Source organism: Pimephales promelas, chromosome 11 (genome assembly GCF_988280905.1).
Source record: "Pimephales promelas chromosome 11, fPimPro1.hap1.1, whole genome shotgun sequence".
In the NCBI taxonomy this organism is placed as follows: domain Eukaryota; kingdom Metazoa; phylum Chordata; class Actinopteri; order Cypriniformes; family Leuciscidae; genus Pimephales; species Pimephales promelas.
In genome coordinates this window covers 16,556,381-16,577,043 of record NC_142779.1, presented here as the reverse complement: position 1 = coordinate 16,577,043, position 20,663 = coordinate 16,556,381, and the positions used below count along the sequence as shown (strand labels likewise).

At 36.0% G+C, this 20,663-nt stretch overlaps 1 protein-coding gene across 4 annotated transcripts; it reads right to left on the bottom strand.

Moving 5' to 3' along the window:
- Positions 1 to 187: 187 nt before the first annotated feature.
- Positions 188 to 20,274, bottom strand: pald1b (phosphatase domain containing paladin 1b). Of its 4 annotated transcripts, XM_039672717.2 has the most exons (21): positions 18,053 to 18,294; positions 17,589 to 17,774; positions 17,294 to 17,396; positions 16,962 to 17,141; positions 16,563 to 16,727; positions 16,286 to 16,446; positions 15,800 to 15,875; positions 14,093 to 14,244; positions 13,851 to 13,944; positions 13,547 to 13,651; positions 13,333 to 13,428; positions 13,108 to 13,242; positions 12,573 to 12,689; positions 12,315 to 12,494; positions 10,799 to 10,996; positions 10,588 to 10,728; positions 10,380 to 10,451; positions 10,029 to 10,169; positions 8,587 to 8,742; positions 6,703 to 6,861; positions 188 to 409 (listed from the first exon to the last, which is right to left on the bottom strand). In XM_039672717.2, the coding sequence occupies exons 1-20, from the start codon at positions 18,097 to 18,099 to the stop codon at positions 6,712 to 6,714; spliced, it is 2,655 nt and encodes an 884-aa protein (XP_039528651.2). In that variant the 5' UTR covers positions 18,100 to 18,294; the 3' UTR covers positions 188 to 409; positions 6,703 to 6,711. The 4 variants fall into 4 exon arrangements, with proteins under 4 accessions (XP_039528651.2, XP_039528652.2, XP_088973223.1 ...); XM_039672718.2 differs by lacking the exons at positions 188 to 409; positions 18,053 to 18,294 and adding an exon at positions 20,028 to 20,274 and having other exon boundaries at positions 4,281 to 6,861; XM_089117097.1 differs by lacking the exons at positions 188 to 409; positions 18,053 to 18,294 and adding an exon at positions 19,361 to 19,799 and having other exon boundaries at positions 4,281 to 6,861.
- Between the last annotated feature and the right edge of the window lie 389 nt (positions 20,275 to 20,663).

Sequence of the window (20,663 nt, the reverse complement as noted above, 5' to 3'; positions counted from 1 at the left end):
TGGATGTTTCTAATTTATTGTCAAGTCTTTTTTTATATAGCGCCTTTTACAATACAGATTCTATCAAAGCTTCACAGTGATAACAAATAATACAACAAAGTTTGTTTCTAGAAGAAAATTGCATCAACGTCCACCTGAAGGAAGGCATCCATCCATCCATCCATCCATCCAACCATCCATCCATCCATCCATCCATCCATCCATATTCTTCCACTTAGGGCAACAGTCTAAACATAGATGTCCAGACTTCCCTCTCCCTAGACTTCCTCCAGCTCTTCCGGGGGGACAACGAAGCATTCCCAGACCAACCGGAAGACACATGTGCAAGAAACTGAACAAGACGTAGTTGAAGGAGATCGCAATTCTCGCGCATGTGTTGTGGAAATCTCTTGATCTCTCGTCTCAGGCTCTGCAGGAAGAAAAGGAATAATCGAATAAAGTCGTTATTTTTGTTTGTTTTTTCGCACAAAAAGTATTCTCGTCGCTTGATAAACTTATAGTTGAGCCACTGTAGTCACATGGAATATTTCAACATTTTCTTCAATGACTTTCTGGGCCATCAAGTTTCGATCCCTTAGGGTGCCATATATGTGGTAGTGATCCAGCTCTCAAATTTAATCAAAAATATCTTCATTTGTGTTCCGAAGATGAATGAAGGTCTTACGGGGTTGGTACAGCATGGGGGCGAGTAATTAATGACTTAATTTTCATTTTTGAGTGAACTAACCCTTTAAACTCCTTCACTTGAGGCAGGAATTCTCCACCAACCTGAAGTGAGCAAGCCACCTATTTCCGACTGAGGACCATGGCCTCAGATTTGGAGGTGCCAGAATCCTCATCCTCATCCCCGCCTTAAGTAAGGGAGATCAATAATATTGCTGCAGGTGACAGAATGGTGAAAAAAACCTTGGGAGAACCCAGACTAAGTCGGAGGGCCAGTTCTCCTCTGGCCGACGAACGAACAGTGTATGATTCGGGCAGCATTACAAGTCGGATTGGATCGCAATATTTAGAGTATTTATCCATTTCCATCTGGTTGGAAGTGGATTGTGGTGCACATCATCTATATGTGCACATATATAGTGGTGCACATATAACTGTATCATTAACTGTATCAATAACAGCGCATACATTAGCGAAGCACTAATGTGAATGACTGATGTAAAAACAAATCTTGCTCTATCCTTTTTCATTACTCAAAGTAGCCTAGTTAGAACAGTAGTGTAACGTGTTCCTGATTATTTGTGATTAAAGGAGTAGTTCACTTTAAAATGAAAATTACCGCATGATTTACTCACCCTCAAACCATCCTGTATTATATGACTTTCTTCTTTCAGACGAATGCAGTCGTAGTTATATTAATGAACATCATGACGCTTCCGAGTTTAATAATAATTCCTTACACAAACTCATTCACTTTGCTTCAGAAGGCCTGTATTAACCCCCCGGAGCTGTGTGGAGTTCTTTTGTGATGGATGGATGCATGTTTTTTGAGCTTCATACTGATTTCAATGTACTGTCTTTATAAATCTTGGAAGCATCATGATGTTTATTAATATAACTCTGATTGTATTAGTCAGAAGAACGTCTCATATACATCTATAGGCTTGAGGGTGATTAAATCATGGGGTAATTTACATTTTAAAGTGAACTATCTAGTGCATTAGATGTCTTTTTTTTTAGGTTTTAGGTACAAATGAGAAATAACGAATCCATTATAAACATATGGTAAGCATCTTCATGTTATTAGCCCTACCCGTGGAGGAGGAGGTTTTGAATGAAGACAAGTGTTTCCAGTAGCTTTCATCACTGGGGTCTGTAAGGTAAGTATTACCATGGAACCAGTCAGACATTTCAAACCTTCACAATAGAATATTGACAACCACCAGGAGCAGCTTGTGCATCTTTAGTGCATCAATATTGGCTCTTTGTACTATTACTCTAGAGCTTTAAAGGAGAACTCCGGCGCAAAATGAACCTTTGGTCTAATAACACATAGTCGACCGTTCCCTGAGATTTGTTTTCATGATAATCGAATGTAAAGGGTTTTATCTCTAAAAACTAGTATATAGGGCATAATAAAAAATAAAAATCGCTAGTTAATACCACTAACAAGCCTCAAAGCCCCACACTAATACAGTAACATAATGAGGGTTTTTAAAATATCATTCTCTAACAAATGGTTGAGATGTCACTTAGTGGTAGCCTTAATGGCACTTAAAACCTTTTCTGGTCTTGACAAAACACATTGTCAGAAAAGTCTTAAGGTTCCATTTTTGTAACAGAAGTGATATCCACAGAAATTTATTAAATTGTTAAAGCAGAATGCATACAATTAAATTCAATGGAATTTATGTAATTCTTGGTATTACGCCTAAACAAAACCTCATGAGAACTTCAATTTTTGTGATATCAACTTCAAATTTGGAACACAACTTGGTTAGATGGCTTCGATTTTATAGTAATTTTATAGGAAAAAAAATTTTGTAAAATATTTTATATAAAAGAAAAAATATTTTGTACAGTATATTTGATTTGATGTAAAATGTAAATTTAAAACTTACATAACTTTTTCGTACTTTTATTTTTTGAAGTGCTTTTACTTCAGCAATAATCTACTGAGTGTTTTCTTTAAAACAAAACTAAACTTAGGTCTTTATTCCAAAGCATACTTGAATTACAACCAAGTTTTAATAGTGCATTGTAATGTCCATTCTCAAAAAGGGGGGGGGGGGGGGTAACAATTAACCGTTGTGTCTCAAATCAACCGTTTGGTTGAGCACGTTTTTGAAAAATTATTAAAAATACTTAAGTTATTTCATAGCACCAAGTAACATCATTTTAACGTTACAAGAACAAGTAACGTTAGTTTAGGCCTATTCATATTTTCCTTATCACACGATGACTCATACATTTTCACATTATAAACATCTCTCTCCAAATAGGCTTAATAATTTTATAAACACTAAATAAATTAAAGTGTATTGCTTAGTTGATGTTATAGTTGACTTTTAAAATCATGTCATATTTTAATTATATCCTAGCAATGCATTAATCATTGCATCTGTCTTTCAAAGATGTCAGGTATAAAGCAATTAAGCATGTTCTCATTCGCCCTGCAGAAGAAAGCCCCTTAAAAAGACCAGCCAGGGTTAGATGCTGGCCCAGATGATGAGGAGTAAATTATAAGCAAAAGTTTTTTTGTTTTTTTTAAGTGAACTACTCCTTTAATGACTCTCATTAGCAATGGAGCCCTGTTTCATACCACAGTCATGATAAAATATCAATATATTCACCCATCCATAAGCATAGATCCATAAGCTTGATGACAAGTTCCATAATTCAACTGGAATTTTGTGTCATCAACCTACACCTTCGTTATTGTAAGAGGTTAGCGACCCCTAGTGGCAAATAAAAATACACATTGTATCTTTAAAACAAAGCAACTAACAATTTCACCTTGAGCAATATTTAAGCCATTTCAGTGAAAAGTGTTTTTCTTTTATGCGACACTGTATTATTTCCAAACATTTAAAAAATGCATAAGATTAAATCATTACCTCTCCATCATTGCTGGTATGGCAGTGGGAGTAAAAAAAAAACAAAAAAAATCATTCAGCATCATTCTGTGCAATACTCATCGCAGCCCTGTCCTCATTATACAGTCTATTAAACCCAAATGCAACCTCAGCTTCACTTGTTTCCACATGCAATGAATTAACTCTGAATTCAGAGCTGAGCATTTCGACTGTCAAAATTGTCTATTATATGTGAACTGAAAGTACAGGACAGGTCACTGGAACGTATGAGCAGCTATACCTTGGGAAAACGAACAAATACGATGCCCTGGAACAACAACAGCATTTTGAGTAGTTATAATGGCATATAATGACAAGAACTGTCAATAAAAATCAATTTGTTTTCATCTGTGTAATGATTCACAGCCACAATTGCACGATTGACTTACGAGTGGCAATTAAGGTTCTTGTAGATTTGGAACAGTCATGTTGCAGTTATATATATATATATATATATATAGAGAGAGAGAGAGAGAGAGAGAGAGAGAGGGGGGGGGGGTGTTCAAGAAGACAGGTGTCACTGCTCCTCACAACCAAATATAAAAATGCATGGGGCTGATGTATTATTTAGCTGAGATGGAATTTGGAATATCAGCAAGAAAAGAAATCTAAAAATATCTTTATAACAAATAAATAAAAATCCTGAGGATTGAAGGAAGCTGAGTCCTGAGGAAATAAAAGAATCAAAGAATGAAACAGACAAAGCTTTCAGTGCCCAAGGATGAAGCACAGGGTTGTTTATAATCATGACATTAGACCAAAAAATAACAAGAGAATGCTGGGAGGACACTGCAGATGATAAATTACAATATGAATGACATACAGTTTCTCAAAACCACATGGTTTTTCAGTCTTTATTGTTCCTGGGAGCCAAGCAGGGTTCATTTTGACTTGTCCACAATCCTTTGCACACAGACATCAGCAATATAAGCTTGGAAATAAGGGAAAAGAAATGAGACACATGCTGTGCCTTAAAGACTAGTTGTTTCTCCGTGTACCTTCCTTTTGTGAAAGAGAAATTTTTAAATATCTAAGTTCATAACTAACATTTCTTTTTCTTGAAGGGTTAACATTTGCTCAAACTCTTTACTAACAGTTTAGTTAAAGTTGGAGGCTAGGCGGCTGTCTAAATATAATGACCCGAGTAATGAGCTGAAGTAATAAAAAAACAACAAAAAAAGTTGCTTTGCTAGCAGGTTAGTGGTACACTGGAGACCTTATTACCAAGTGATAGTGTTCATAGAGGACGAGAAGTCGTCCGACTAGCTGAAATCGATTAGGTTAACTTAAGTCCGGTGAGTAGAGGGGGGAATTTCTACCACACTTTCCATGAGGAAAGTCCAAGAATGACAATAAAGAAGGAATAATCAAATTTAATGTCACAGAGTACGGGATTACATTTTGCATTTTAATTCTAATTTTCTTATTCTTAGAAATACATGGAATACTTGACTTTGATTGGTCAATAGCGTTATCCAGGTAGGTCAGTTGGCCATTATTGCAAAATAAAACCTGTCGAAACTCAGAAAGTGTATTGGCCTAATTTTAAACAAATTTGAATTCTAACAATAATTCCTTTTTAATTCCCTTTTTTAGACTGATATTGGTCGAGGGATAGCAGAAAGAGGAAATAAATGACATCAGTTTGTTCAATCTAAAACTTCAAGCTGCATGTGCTCTTTTCTCCCATATTAGCTCATTTAACTGAATGACATTATGAAATGATCCTTAATGGGCCCTAATAGACAAAAACACTACTTTTATGTAATGATATAATGAAGCTAATTCTTCTACAAATATATATAAAAAGAGTCATTTAATAACCACATACTTGAATGAAAATCTCAATTACTTAAATGTTTTATATAACGCGGTGTGCAAATGTACCTTTTAAAGGTCAGCATTATAACTTTTATTCATATTCACGTGTTGTTTATTTTAAGCTATCAATCTTCTGTCTTGTGTGGGCAAAACGTAACGCTGCAAGCCAAAGATGGTCAAAAATGTAAATAAGATAACAGGATGCATTAACCTGTTAACTGTCACCCCCCCTTTTTTGAATAGACATGAAAATGCACATTTCGAACTTAAATGGTTGTAATTCAAGAATGCTTTGGAATATAGACATATGATTGGTCTTGTTTTAAAGAAGACATTTGGCAGATTTTTGTAGAAGTGAAATAAATTAAGAAAGTGAAACAGAAAAAAAGTTATAGAAGTTTGAGTTTATGGAAATGTACAATGTAAAAATATTAATTATTCATATTTTACATAAAATATATATTTTCAAAACCTGGGATACTCTAAAATGGCAGAAAGATCAAAGCCAAAAATCTGAACAAGCTGTGTTTCAAATTTTAGGTTGATATCTCAAAAAATGAGCTTTCAGTAAGATTTTGTTTGAGCGCAGTACCAAACTTTTTCACTAGGGCACAATCAGACTCCATTACTGCCCATATAAGGGCGCCTGCATATCCATTCGTGTTTTAAGTGATATGAACCATTATTTTCACAATTTTCATACAATTTCTGAAGTAGAGATCCTATTCAGAAGTAGCATGGGAAGTTTGGCAGATTTTGATATGAATTGAACCTCTAAGAAACAAATACAAAGAACACGCATGTAAGTCATAGCTAGCTGACACGTCACAAATGGTGAATTTATTATTTTTTTCTTGATATTTCAAACTTTTCAGACCTTTTTTTTCCAAAATAATTGAATGGATTCTATCTTTTGAACTTTTGGCATGAAAACAAACTGAGGTATCTACCATTTTTTCATGATTTTTCATGTTTACTGCTATTTTAAAATAAAGGTCTGAACACGCCTTATGAGTATAAAAATATTCTTGTTTTATATTGATAAATTATGGCTCCTCTGTAATATGTTTTGAAAATCAGTCACCAAATATGGAAACTAGAGATTGTAAGCTTTCAAATGATATATAGTTTGTCAATATTATTTAAGGTATTTACTAAGATATTATTGTTTTAAAAATATAGTGGCAAACGTCCCACCTGTGGGACGGTGACAGTTAGTTAAATCACTTCTTGATTTAATGAGTCAGACAGAAATTGTAATTTAAAAAAAAAAATTTATAAAATGTGAGTCAGTTCGACATACTGTGCATTTCTAAATAAGTTCCCCTCGCATGGGAATAGACTGGACACTGTGTGGGAGCCAGCGGAAACGGAGCCTGGTCATCGGAGAGTCGTCAGGGTTCTCAAACTCAGAAAAGCCCAGCTGGTTGAGGATGGTATAGATGCCAGCTCTAGCTGCCACCTGCAAACCAGCAAAACTCATGAATGCATTTCAAACACTAAACATTAAAAGGAGTTATAGATATTACTATAGGTTCTTCATTGGGATCGATGGTTCAATGAAGTACCTTCAACATCCATTGAACCTTTCCATTGCACAAAACAATCTTTATAGTGGGAAAAGGTTCTTTAGATTATTATGAAGTTCTTTACACTAAGAAACATTGTTCTTTTAAAAACTGTTCATTGAAAGGCTCATTTGGGGAGTGTATTACATATTTGCATTTTCTGAATACATTTTAGAGGGGTTTACAGCAAGCTTTACACTTATTTTCATAAGTCTCGTAGTTGTTCACTTGTTCTTAAATGATGGCAGGATGATGGTAAAACACTTCTGAATGCTTAATTTACTTCACAAATAAGAAAACAGATATTGCGCTGCACCAGCTGAATCTACAACTTGGATTTTTTCTTTGTAAATCTGATTGTTTAAAGGGCAAATAAGGTGATGATAACCTTGTGTAACTCAAGCTCATCAACTATATCTGTTAGAGCAGGGTTCGTCAAACTGCCATCTAGAAGCCAATATGAGAGAAAACAACTTTTTACTAATTAATTTTTTGCTTAATCATAGTTAACATAATTTCTTAAAAAATAACAATTAATACACTGTACTGTTCAAAAGTTTGTGTTCCGTAATACATAATTCTGTAAAAGAAAATCTATTTAAACTATAATAATTTTTCAAAATATTACTGTTTATTACTGTTTTTACAGTCTTTTTAAATAAATGCAGCTTTGGTGAGCAATTCTACATTTTAAAAAATCTTACCATTTGTTTAATGCAATTACTTACAGAATTGTATAGGCCATATTCTCTTCCATTTTCATTGTTTTTAAAGTTCAAAAATGGTTCTAAATAGATATAAATAACTATTAATGTTTTTTTCAATTCACAGCCTTTTTAATAGTAAAAATACGAAAACACAAGGTGACCTATATACTGTATAGTCTTCCAATTATCTTCTACCAAGTTTGAAAGCCGTGGCTAAACAAAGGTTTGACTCAAGAAACCTCTAAATGAGACGGAACACATTTATAACTTCATATTGAAAGACTGAAATTTTCTTCTGAATGTTTGATGGAACTCAGAGAACTATTTTTAGTTGCAGCACAGTACAGAGTCTGAAGCCATGTTCAGCCATTCATCAAGGTAGGCTTAGATACGCTTGTGTGTTGACTGTTGAGTATGGTTAGGTAAGATTATTGCTTGCATAAAAGTGAGAGACCACATTGGGAAGCTGGAATTTTTAGTGGAAGTTTTGGAAAGCATTTCATTTTCCTTTAGTATTTTGAACATTTGGAAACAAAGAAAACTTATGATATAAAACAAACAAGAAATACTCAAGATTCTGCATATTTACTAGGTCACTGAAATGACTGAAAAAAAATCTAATTTGCATTAAGTGCAGATGTGGTCATAATGTCTGATATGATCAAGCTCTGAACTCCCAAACATTAAATTGCTAAATTATCATTTTCAGTTTAAATTTTAGTTTTAGTATTTTTCATTTTAGTATTTCTTTAATTTTTAAAATAAAAAAATATTTGAAAAATACTTTATAATTCATTTGAGCTATTTCACAATTCAGAAAGAAAATATAGAATACACTCTAGGTAAGCATGAAAAACAGCTTGCATGTGATATGTTTCTCTTCCTAAGGTAAGCAAGGGGCTCCAGCTTCACCTGGTACATCCACTGGCTGAAGGATCGCCTCCAGGAGTCTTTCTTCTCCAGATGGAGGTAGCAGTTAAACAGGATGAGATAAATGTAGCGCTCGAGGTACTGTAGGCTCCTTAACCGCAACCACTGAGCATCAGCCTCCGATTTAGCCATCTTAATCTGAGGGGAGAGAAATGTAAATTGTTATTCCAAAATCCTTAGGGCACGACATAGTTTATCAATGAAGATGATGAGTTCAGTAATAATCTACCATATCTGTTCACTTTGGTAAGTTTATTTTTTATGGGTGTTATAAAACAGCATCTGAGATCTACACAAACAAACGCAGTGTTTAAAATGAGGTGCATGTTGCTGGATTGACTGAGATCCATATTCAACAACTCTTTCAGCTCTAGAAAGTTAGTTCCTTAGTAATCTATTGAATATAATCTCATGTAGACATTTTCACTAGGCTAATTTAGAATAGATTATAACAAACAGCCTCTACGGTTGTCAAATTAGAGAATTTATAAACGTTTTTCACCTTTTCCATGTATTAACAGCAGAGAAAGTGCTTAGTAATTAAAATGAAAATGAATTGACGTAGTAATTTAAATCAAGTTGCCATGTCTCAGTTGGAATATATTTAAAGCCAAGTGTCTTTCACAGTTGGCATAGTTTTTACTTCACTTTCAAAGTCTGACACCACTAGAAAAAAAAGTTTCATAACAAAATAAATGATTACTGATTAATTAAAAATGTACATGAATATACATTTTTGTAACTCACTGAATATCAAGAGGATAAAAACAAATACAAATTGACAAGTGATTCACACAATTTGACAGAATTAATCAAGAGTTATAGATGATGCAAATCATTTAGAATAAGGCAGCTGTGCCTCTAAACTAGCCTGTACATAAAATCTCTATAACAGGCCTGGCAGAAATGTGGTTCTTGCAATGATCAAAATGAGTTGTATCAGTACATCAGAATATATTTTTTGAACCATAACAAATATCTGCTGGGTTTTTCAAAGCAGTCTTTTTGATTGCTCTCTTCTTATTTACGTCACTGTTTTCAAGGCCTTTGTGTAATTCAGCCTAAAATTCAACACATACAGTGTGCGTTCGCCTAATGCATACATTCAGAGGCACTGGAATGGCCGTTAATAATCCTTTTGTCCTTTTGAGCGCATCAGTTCAAATGAGAAAATTGTACCTCTATGAACTTCTCCAGGCTGTTAGCAAGGCTGTTCCATGTTAGCTACAAAGACGTGCTATGGAAGTAATGTATTATGACTGACAGTCTTATTAGCTACCTTTTTTTACAGTTGACTTTTCATGTTTCAAAAAATAGTCCCACGAACCACATAGAAGATATAATCAAAATATTATATATATATATATATATATATATATATATATACAGTATACACACAAACACATTTATATTATTCACTTTACCTGTCTGTAAGTGGATATGATGATTTCCCGTAAATGGAAATGCATTGGGGTCATTGTCTCACTAACAACATCTAGAGCAGCATCCACTTCTCTCTTCACACAATGGCCATCAGGTAACACCCTTACCACCTGCATTACTACCTTAAAACACACACATGGGTTAAACTTCATCATATAAATACTGTATACATTATATATATATATATATATATATATATATATATTTATTATCATCATTTTATATATATATATATATATATATATATATAGCTTTTACAAATCACAGGTGGGTTTGAGTATATTAAATGTTTTTTTTAAGGTTGACAATGGATATAAGACCTCAAATTGTACCTCAAACTCTCCCTTGGTGTACTTGGCATCTGGAACACTTACAATCTCATCTTCTTCACACTCAGGAAAGCCCTGCCGGAAACAGGATCAGGTTTATGAAACTGATTTGACCTCAGTTCAGACATTTTTCAATACACTGGAGGTGAATATTTGAACTCTCGCTTCCTCTCTTCACTTCAACAGTCGATAGCGGAAGTCGATGACTTACATTAATGTGCCACAAGGTGAGAGTGGCAATGACCATAGCTGCAGTAGTTCGGTCTTTCCCATCATGACAGTTAAAGATGAAAGCGCAGGTAGGGTCTTCAGCCAGACTACACTTCATGGCCTCCAACAACTGGTCAAAATCCTGAGAAAGAGCAACAGCATTTTAACTAAAGTGTCAGATCTATACCATGCTTTATAGTGAGCGGTCTTACCTCTTCTTTAGGTGCACAGCAGTCAGGCAGGGGAATCCGGTGGTAGCTGAGACCTGGATGAATGCTCTTCTGATGGACGAAGAGTTCCTCGATGGTGTGACAACTTCTAAACATCTTCATCTGTTTATCCTGTTCTGTAATCACCTCCAGCCACTTCTCACACCTCAGGACATCCTGCTTCAGTGCCAGCTCCATGTCCTGTAGAGATGGCCATTTACCATTGCTAAAACTTCTCAGGTTCTTAGATTACAGCAGAAAATCTTGTAGGTGAAAATAAAATAAAAAACGTTCATATCACATTTCAGACAAAGCTATTGTACGTGTATAAAGACAAATATTTAACAAGACAGTATGTGAAGAGTTCAGATGCAAAAGCCTCTAAGTGCCATTTGAAATTTTCTTCTAGAATGATCATTTTTATCAAGCTTGTATATTTAAGTTCAGTGATTTCACTTAAATGGCAATGATAATTACCTATTAATTGTTATTTAAGTGCAATTACTGAACTTAAATATACAAGTTTGATAAAAATCATCATTAAAGAAGAAAATTTCAAATGGCATTTAGAGGCTTTTGCATATGAACTCTTCATGTGGACCAAATATTTAATTAGTTGTGTAATAAAATATGGCCTAAAATAAGACTGTCAATGAGCAACAATATGTACACTCTTGCCTAATTTTTAATGGCGAATATCTACTATCGTCTATTCAATGTTTTACAGGTAAATTTCTTTTAGCGGCGTTTCCTTCATTTCCAAATCAGTCTTTTTGAACAAGTCATTTAAGTGAATTGTTCTAATTCACTTACATGAACTAACGCAAATGTTAATAAAGGATAAATACTCTTTTTTATTGATTGAGTGACTCACCTACTCATGTAAATGCTTACAATAGTAGATAGCAACAAGCGAGCACCCTTTCGTGTGACATCACTTCTGATTTAAAATGTTCATAATGATTTCGGTCAAATTATGTTTCTTTGAACTTTTTATTCAATAGAAAATTGTGAAAAACAATAAAATATTAAAATAGAAAATACATATTTAAATAGTAATAATACTTCACCCCAATATTACTGTTTTTACTGTATTTTTGTTCAAATAAATGCAGCCTTGGGGAGCATAAGAGACTTCTTTTAAAAACATTCAAAAAATCTTACCAACCCCAAATATTTTAACTGTAGTGTATATCTATGGGAGTAACAAATTACAAATCTTTTTGGTGAACCGATTCAAGTCACTTGGATGAATCAGAATCCCCACAACTATACATTTTAAACACACATGATGTGTTGTTGAAAGCTTTAGCAGGTTGGGCCCCTGTATACAGCACATTATATTGAACTGTAAATTGTACATTCTGTACCTACAAAAAATTTTTGTAATATAAAAAAGTAAGTATAAGTAATATAAAAAAGTAATATAAAGCCACAGAAATAAAGACTATCCTCTTTAATTCCATTTAATAATACATATATAGATACTACCACAGATCTTCCCTGAACAGAAACACACCTGGAGCTGCTGTGGATGTTGAACACAGATGGGAATAGGCTGTTCCAGACAGCCTGGCTCTCGTGGGGTAAACATTAGTCCATTTGCCTCCAGCGCAAGCTCCTCCTGCAGATTCAGCCAGAGAATTGTGGAGTGCCCTCGCCTCTGGTCTGTCAGGTAGGACATCACAGCAGCAAGAGCCTGAAATGGGCACAAACACGCTTTGATTAGTGTACAGACAGATGCCATTTAGAAGACTGAGCTGCTGAAAGGATTTACCTCAGAGTTTGGCTGACCCATTCCATAGAGGGCCATTTTTGAAACACGTCTGAAATTGGCCACTTTCATCTCCTTGGCTGTACTGAGCAGATCCGTTGCCAAAAACTCACTGGACACCTTTTAAAAAAAAGTTATTATGTTTATAAGTGCATGCCTATGTTTTAGGAGAATCTGCTGTGCTACAGGAGAAAGAGAAGGAGGTCACAGTTCACATCTGATAAGAGCCGGGCAATAAAATCTCATGTTAATGAGATTCAGTCTTTGCTTTCAGAAAGACTGAAATATCAGATTAACTCAAGCAAGAAAAAATATATGATGCAAGTGAACATAATCTAGTATAACTATGAACATTTTATCTGTTGTCATCACCACAGACACAGAACATTCCCCTAACATTAGTGTATGGTTCCCCTTCGGTTATGTTTTAGGGAAACCACTTCCTAACATTCTAGGAACTTTATTTTTTATTCTATAACCATAAACTAATGATCTGGGAATCGAAAATTGTTCATTGTGTTTGCGGTTGAGCCCTTACCAGAACTCGAATCCCATTGCTTATAAGGTGTGCTGGTGCTGAGAGTTCTGAGCTATCCATGCTGGCCAGCAGTCTGTAGATCCAAGCGTTCATACACATCCACTGACTGAAGCTCTGGGAAAATGCCTGTGGATACTACAGAGATGGAAAAAGACAGCTGGAAATGCATATTCTGGCAGACATTACTGCTGTTAAATATAAGATGTCCAATTTAGTTAGAAATACCTGATCATGAAGATACGCATTGAACACTACTAGGTACACATAGCGCTCGAGACTCTGTAGAGTTCTTTGCAGGAAATAGCCTTTTGTGCTGCTTCCCTGAAAAAAAAGTGTGAATGACACAAATATGTGACCTTCATTTAACAATTTTTACATTAAAGCAAGTTTAATAGCAGTTAAACAAAACAAACACATTGATGTTTTAATCTAGACTCACTTGAAACTCGAAGTTTTTCCCAATGCCTTCCAGCTTTAGTTTGTTTTCATACACAGCATCTTTTATGTTATGCATCTCTGAACACATAGCAATAGCATCATCAACCTATGGTGTATACATAAAAAAACACTTAATATGATTTACATAAAACCATTAATTAAAGCCTAAAGTGGTATGTTTTGTAAGGAGTAAAAGGCTTGATTTCTGTTTACTTCTATTACTTTTGCAAATGAATATACCCTTGAAAGCAATTGGACCACTTCATGAACCAAGGGTTATACAAACATCATTAATACGCTCTAACCTCATCAAGGAGTTGTTGACCTTTAGGTAGGCGACTGATTAGCAACTGAATCACTTGGAAATCCAATTTGTGTTCACTCTTCTGTATTTCCTGTCTGTGAAAGAAATGGAGAATAAGTAGAACTTAAACAGAGAAATTACCTTAAAACATTTTTTTTTACAGAAAAGTGTTATTAGTTTATAAGTAATGCTATTCTTTGGTAAACAGTAATTGAAACGGCACTAATGGTTCACTATAGGTACCTGAGGCTCTTTGATGCCCCCTGCAGGTGATGTAAGACTAAGGCTCCCAGAATTAAGCCAAGATTGGTGCGTCCTACCCCCACCTGGCAGCTGAAGAGAAGTGCAGGCAGAGGTCTGGAGCTGTCCCGGATCACAGAGAGGTTTGGGGTCTCCTGGTGGGCACAAAGGTGGGTGAAGAACATTGGCTAAATTAAAATACAAACGAATAACATAAAACTATGTCGTTCATGCCACATATACATAATGATAGGCAGTTATATATTGTATTTGTGATATGAATGAGAATGACATAGTTTTATATTTCCCAGAAAGGGCTAAGATTAAGCCAGAATTAGGCCTTGGTTAAATTAAGACATTTAAGAAGCTTCTAGATTCACCTATAGGATTATTAGGAACACCTGTTCAATTTCACATTAATGCAATTATCTAATCAACCAATCATATGGCAGTTGCTTCCAAGCATTTAGGGGTGTGGTCCTGGTCAAGACAATCTCCTGAACTCCAAACTGAATGTCAGAATGGGAAAGAAAGGTGATTTAAGCAATTTTGAGCGTGGCATGGTTGTTGGTGCCAGACGGGCCAGTCTGAGTATTTCACAATCTGCTCAGTTACTGGGATTTTCACGCACAACCATTTCTAGGGTTTACAAAGAATGGTGTGAAAAGGGAAAAACATCCAGTATGCGGCAGTCCTGTGGGCGAAAAGGCCTTGTTGATGCTAGAGGACAGGGGTGAATGGGCAACTTTGACTGAAATAACCACTCGTTACAACCGAGGTATGCAGCAAAGCATTTGTGAAGCCACAACACGCACAACCTTGAGGCGGATGGTCTACAACAGCAGAAGACCCCACCGGGAACCACTCAATTTCTGTTGAGACATTCAGATGGTAGAGCCAGAATTTAGCGTAAAAAAAATGAGAACATGGATCCATCATGCCATGTTACCACTGTGCAGGCTGGTGGTGGTGGTGGTGTAATGGTGTGGGGATGTCTATCAATAAGAGCCAACATCTCTAAAGAATGCTTTCAGCATCTTGTTGAATCAATGCCACGTAGAATTAAGGCAGTTCTGAAGGCAAAAGAGGGTCAAATGCAGTATTAGTATGGTGTTCCTAATAATCCTTTAGGTGAGTGAATAAATGTGCTTTAGAAAAAAACCTTACAGGAATCCATCCTGAGACAAAACAATGGAACTGTCAAAGGTTTAAGATATGTCAGTTCAAGTTGCTTTCAGTTAAAACAGCTCAAACATGCATTTTAGTCTGGGACTAGGCTTCGGCCTTGTCTGTGAAGCCGGGCAAATAAGTTACAATACATTTCTGTAACCTCAAAAGAGAATACATATTCATTCTTGGCTGTATCAGTCCAACTCTGATAAAAGGAAAGTAAAATTAAGATGGAGAACATGGAAAAAACTGAAGAAAAAAAAATCTCATCATTTCCTGATCATGAGCAGATACCGGAAGACATTTTTCATGGCCTTAAGTTAACATTTAAAACTTGTGTCAATATGGTTTTAAAAGATTGATGATTAGTGACAGTGAAATCTAAATAAAGTTTGCTGGCTAGTGCTGGGTTCTTAGGATGAATTATTGATTCATTGTCACAAATCATCAGATATAAATAAACTAGAGCTCACATGGAGTTATTTTAAACTTAGAAAGAAGAGTGAGAAAAAAGATATAATATATTCATAGAGGTCTTACCCGGAGTATATTAACAAAAGAATCAAATGTCTCCTCCAGTGGTGCCCCTTCCATAGGAAGTGGTAATCTGTAATATCTAAATTCATAAAAAGTACAATCAAACAATATATATATATATATATATATATATATATAACAAAAATGTCAGCATACATTTTGCCAGGTTTCTTTTATTTCTTTATTTATATGAATATATTATTATAAGTGTCTTGAAAAGTTCTTCCCATGTCATCGTCGTTTATGTTTATGTGTACAGTATTGTTCAAAGGTTTGCAGTCAATAAGATAATTTATTTCAAAGAAATGTTGTTCTTCTGAACTTCATTTATTCATCAGTGAATTCTGAAATTAAATGTGATTAATAAACACAACCTGTGCGAGAAAGCCACAGCCAGAGACTTAAAAAACATTTAAAATCTTAGCGACCCCAAACCTTTAAAAGTTTTTAATAAACACATTTATTATGTAACAAAATATGAGGAAATACCTGTGTAACAGTTGACTGAAAAGTGGTCTTTTGTAGACCTCCTCTGTGACATGAATGTCCTCCTCTGACGTAATCTGAACATGCTGAGGTTCATCTTTAAAATGCTCAATGTCATTATAGACATAGAACATATTTTCACTCAGCTTGGCAAAGTCACACAACTGGAGAAAAAAATCAGAGAATTAAAAACTGACATACAACAGACACTATGAACATTTCACCATAAAAGGATGGCAATCAATCCTCCTTACACAACTTGTTCTGCTCTATAACTGACCTCTTTTCGAATGGAGAGCTCTATTTGCTCTGCATTGAGCTCTCTGTCCAGGTCATGCAGGTTTTCATGGAGGTTTTCTCTTCTTCTGGGAGTGTACGGAATAAAGTCTCCATCTGAGCGGAAGAACACCACTGGCTCCTCTCTCACGCAGATGAAAATCACCTCCTGTTCACATATTTTGCAAGATAAACAGCAATTCATCTGAGATTGATATTTGAATGCCTGTTCGCTGAACATATGGTAGTCAAGTTTGGGAGTTGGGAATTTGATGTAGCTTTATGCTACTTAATAGCTAACAAAAATAATGATTCTTACAGCAAAAAACACTTTGGGACCCTAAAAATGTACTGTATCCGTGCCTCATTGCCTTACTTCCTACACAAAGGACCACTCACTGACCTCACAGCCGTCAATCTGCAGTCTCTGGAGGACCTGTTTGAAACCATTCAGGCTAGGTTGGCCCATTCCAAAAAGGGGGTAGTTTCCCTTGACCTTGCGGAAGTTGGGGGCTCCGTGGCTTTTTGTAGTATTTAAGACATCAGCTCCATTGTATACATCCTGTATCATAAAAAACTCCCCCTGGAAAACATAAAAGCAAGTCATAAAACATATTTCATAACAAATGACAAGGAATTTCCATGTACTATTCTACATATCCTGGTCATTAATGCATTGCGTTTCAAACAATAAGCACTAAATATTTCGTTTAAATCTCAAAAAGACAAACCTACCAACACTAGGTAGTGCTCGGGCAGCAGGTCAGATATCCTTCCCTTCGAGTAGCTGGAAGATTGGATCTTGTCATGAATCTGAAACTCTTCTCTGCAGTTATTTCTGTATAGAGACAAAACTGTCAGGCATACAACTGATAATACATGTTGGTCTTATCCTTTAATTCAAGGTGAAGTGGTTGAGGACATTCACCACTGTTTTGAATCAAAGCGTAACACACTGGCGTGACATTTTGTGCATAAGTGGGCACTTACGGTGAGTTTTAAAAAGCATCATGTTGCACTTGTCACTTACGTGATGACAACAGGGGCCACCTTGTTTGTGATGATGGACTTAGCCTTGCTGTTGCGAATGTTCACCGACGGTAGTGAGCGCCTGTGCCCGGCCATGCTGTTCCCTTGGTGATCGGTCTGGTGTGTAGGTGCAAGCGGAGCAGCCTGGGAAGTTGCACTGGCGCTCGTACCCATAATCTGCACAGAACTGGAATGAGGATTTATACTGTGACTAATATAAAGTAAACAGGCAGACGTGTTAGTCATTTTACATGGGGTTATTTCTAACGTTGGCATATTTTAAAGGGCCAGATGGATAGTGGTCTGTGCAGTGAGACCACAACGATCCAATTTCCACAACATCCCCCCCTAATAATACACATTATTGAAGTTTTATAATCTCTTTGAATATGTTCCACACACCTATTAAATTGCATGTGCACAGCATCTCTGTCATGTTATTTGATTGTAAAAAGAATGGCTTACGGTCTCACAGCTGTGCCGCGTGTGTTCACATCCTTTGGTTTTTGCATCGTATTTTTCAGAAAGGGTTCAGGTCTCTCTTTAAGTGTAAATCCCACAAAACAAACTCAGTTTCCTGCTGCTATGAGAATATCAACATAAACAGCCTTTTGCTTCAAAACAAATCCCCACTGAAGTTTTGCTAGGGTCTTTTCTTCTCTTTCTCGCTCAGTGTCTCTCTGGTTCTCTTCTTACAGTGACAGGATAACAACAGTTCCAATCCTTTTGGGGGCCACAGAGAAATACAGTACATCTGGCAAACAGACGACAGAGTGGGCGGCTCCAGACATTCACAGGGACAGCCCATTCAAAGGCCATGACGGAGACATTACAGAAAGCCAAAAGTGAGAAGAAAGAGAGTGCCAGATCAAACATTTCTGATGCCTTTGCATCTACTGAAATCAACTGAACTCTCCTCCATGGATTTCAGTGATAAAGCTGTTAATTAAACAAATCATGTTCCCCCCTACTCCTTCATAAGTTCAAGTTTTACCAGAGAGACATCACTGGGAAATGTATGATAGTTCTGTAAATGTCATTAGGACATTCCTGCTTTATGTTTATATAACTGGCTGGTCTATTGAATGTTTGGGATACAGAGTTGCTGGCATCAAGAGCAGGGCTTGATTTAAATTCCAGTTGTGCCCGAGTATCACGGTCACAGAACAAAAAACAACTACAACAAAAACAATCTCTAAATTTGGATGGGAAAGGCCCCGGGATGAATTTGTACAAGGCTGCACAGATCAGATATTCAGTGAGTGGGATTGAGAAGTGATTGGCACATCCTCATTCACACTGAGAAATGAGGAGCTTGAAAACGACAACATCTGTTCATTTAAGCTATCAATCCACATCACATTCTGAAAATGAAAACACTGAAACAATGCAGGTACAATACCCAGAATTTTAATTTTTGGGTAAACTCGCCGTCTCGCCGCTTAAGAACCTGTGTAATAATTAGACACAAAAGGTTTTATAATCCAGGCAGGTCAACCAGGGACCAATATATTCTCTGAAACAATAACAATAACAATCTTTCATTTAATTAGGCAAACTGAGTGTTAACTTAGCGTATATTTTTTAATTCACTACCTTTACAAACTATAGGTGAGAGATTATTTTGTTTAGGCCTAATGATAGATTTAAGCTTTTTTTGCGGCAACAGTAAATATGATATCTTCATTTGTTTCTTTTTAGCCATAAATAAAACAAACTATAGAAAATTTGGAAATAAAGAATATTTTGGTATTTTATTTGTTCACTTTTTACCCATGTTAATTCGATACGCCATAGACGTCGAGAAGTGACTCGTGCATGGAATCATTCACTCAACCGATTCGTTCAAAACATGAATCATTCAAGCACGTAATTCTTCTTCTATGGCTTCTTTATTGTCGTTCTTCGTTTCGGAGGAAGTAACCGACAATATAGACGTTATTCAGAGCAGCGCCATGACAGGTATGAAAGTGAGGCTGTGAGGGATAGACTTACCGTGTCTCCAATGGCATCCGCTGTAAAAAGCTGAATAAAGCTCCTAGATTACTTACAATTTTCCACAGCTTACATTGTCAGGAGTTTTTTGTCAACTGACATTTCTTGGAAAGATATTTTTCCAGTGTTTCATGAGCAGAACAATCCGAAAACACATTAAATAACAGTACAGCCCCACTGAAGAGAAGTCTATCCCTCACAGCCTCGCTTTCATTCTCATTAAAAATCAAAGATGGCGCTGCCGTGAATAAGGCGTATAGTGTCTAAAATGTTTATTCAACTGTAAAAAACAATGTCCCACTAACTAGATATTTTTGTTTAATAATGTTCTGAGAGTTTATTCGTCTCAAAAAGACAGAATTATACACTTCACAGAGCAACTGTCCTGAAGCCAAGACAAGGTTAGGTAATGGAAAGTACAAATATAATAAAAAAGTTTCCTCACCTGGCTACCCGTTTTCTCAGACACCTGTCAGTATTTGACAGAGACAATTAATTGTAGAAGACCAAGCCCATGTCACACTCATCTTGAGTCATGTCAATTAATGCCCCTCGCAGGTCCAAATACATGCAGTCACAGGTGTGATTCCAGCAGAGCGAGTCTCAACATACAGCAGTGTGGATGGGGAGGAAAGAATGGCCACCTCCTCCAGCCGCCTCTTTCACTGGCAATAAATGTTATGGGAGAGGAGGATGGTGGGTGGATTCTCATCTTTTCACCAGTCAGCACAGCTCCATCTCCCAGCAACGGCGCTGCACACATGCCTGGAATGCAGAAAACCCTGAGGTTTGGGAGACATAGTATAAACTGACATTGATAAACATAATCTGTACAATTTCCAAACTTGTTTTTTTTTCTTACACAGTGTAACATTGTAAACAGTGTTGCCTATTATTCAATATGTAAATTAAGAATTACACAAAGTTTGCATGAAAAGCCTCAAGCTAAATTCTTATTTCCCTGACACTGTGTCTAATGTCTTTCATTGGATTGAAAACAGCCTCTGCTTAAACTGCTGGTGTGGAGTGGACACATTGTGTAGCCACGAGTTTCCAAGCAACCAAGCTCTCTCTTCACACG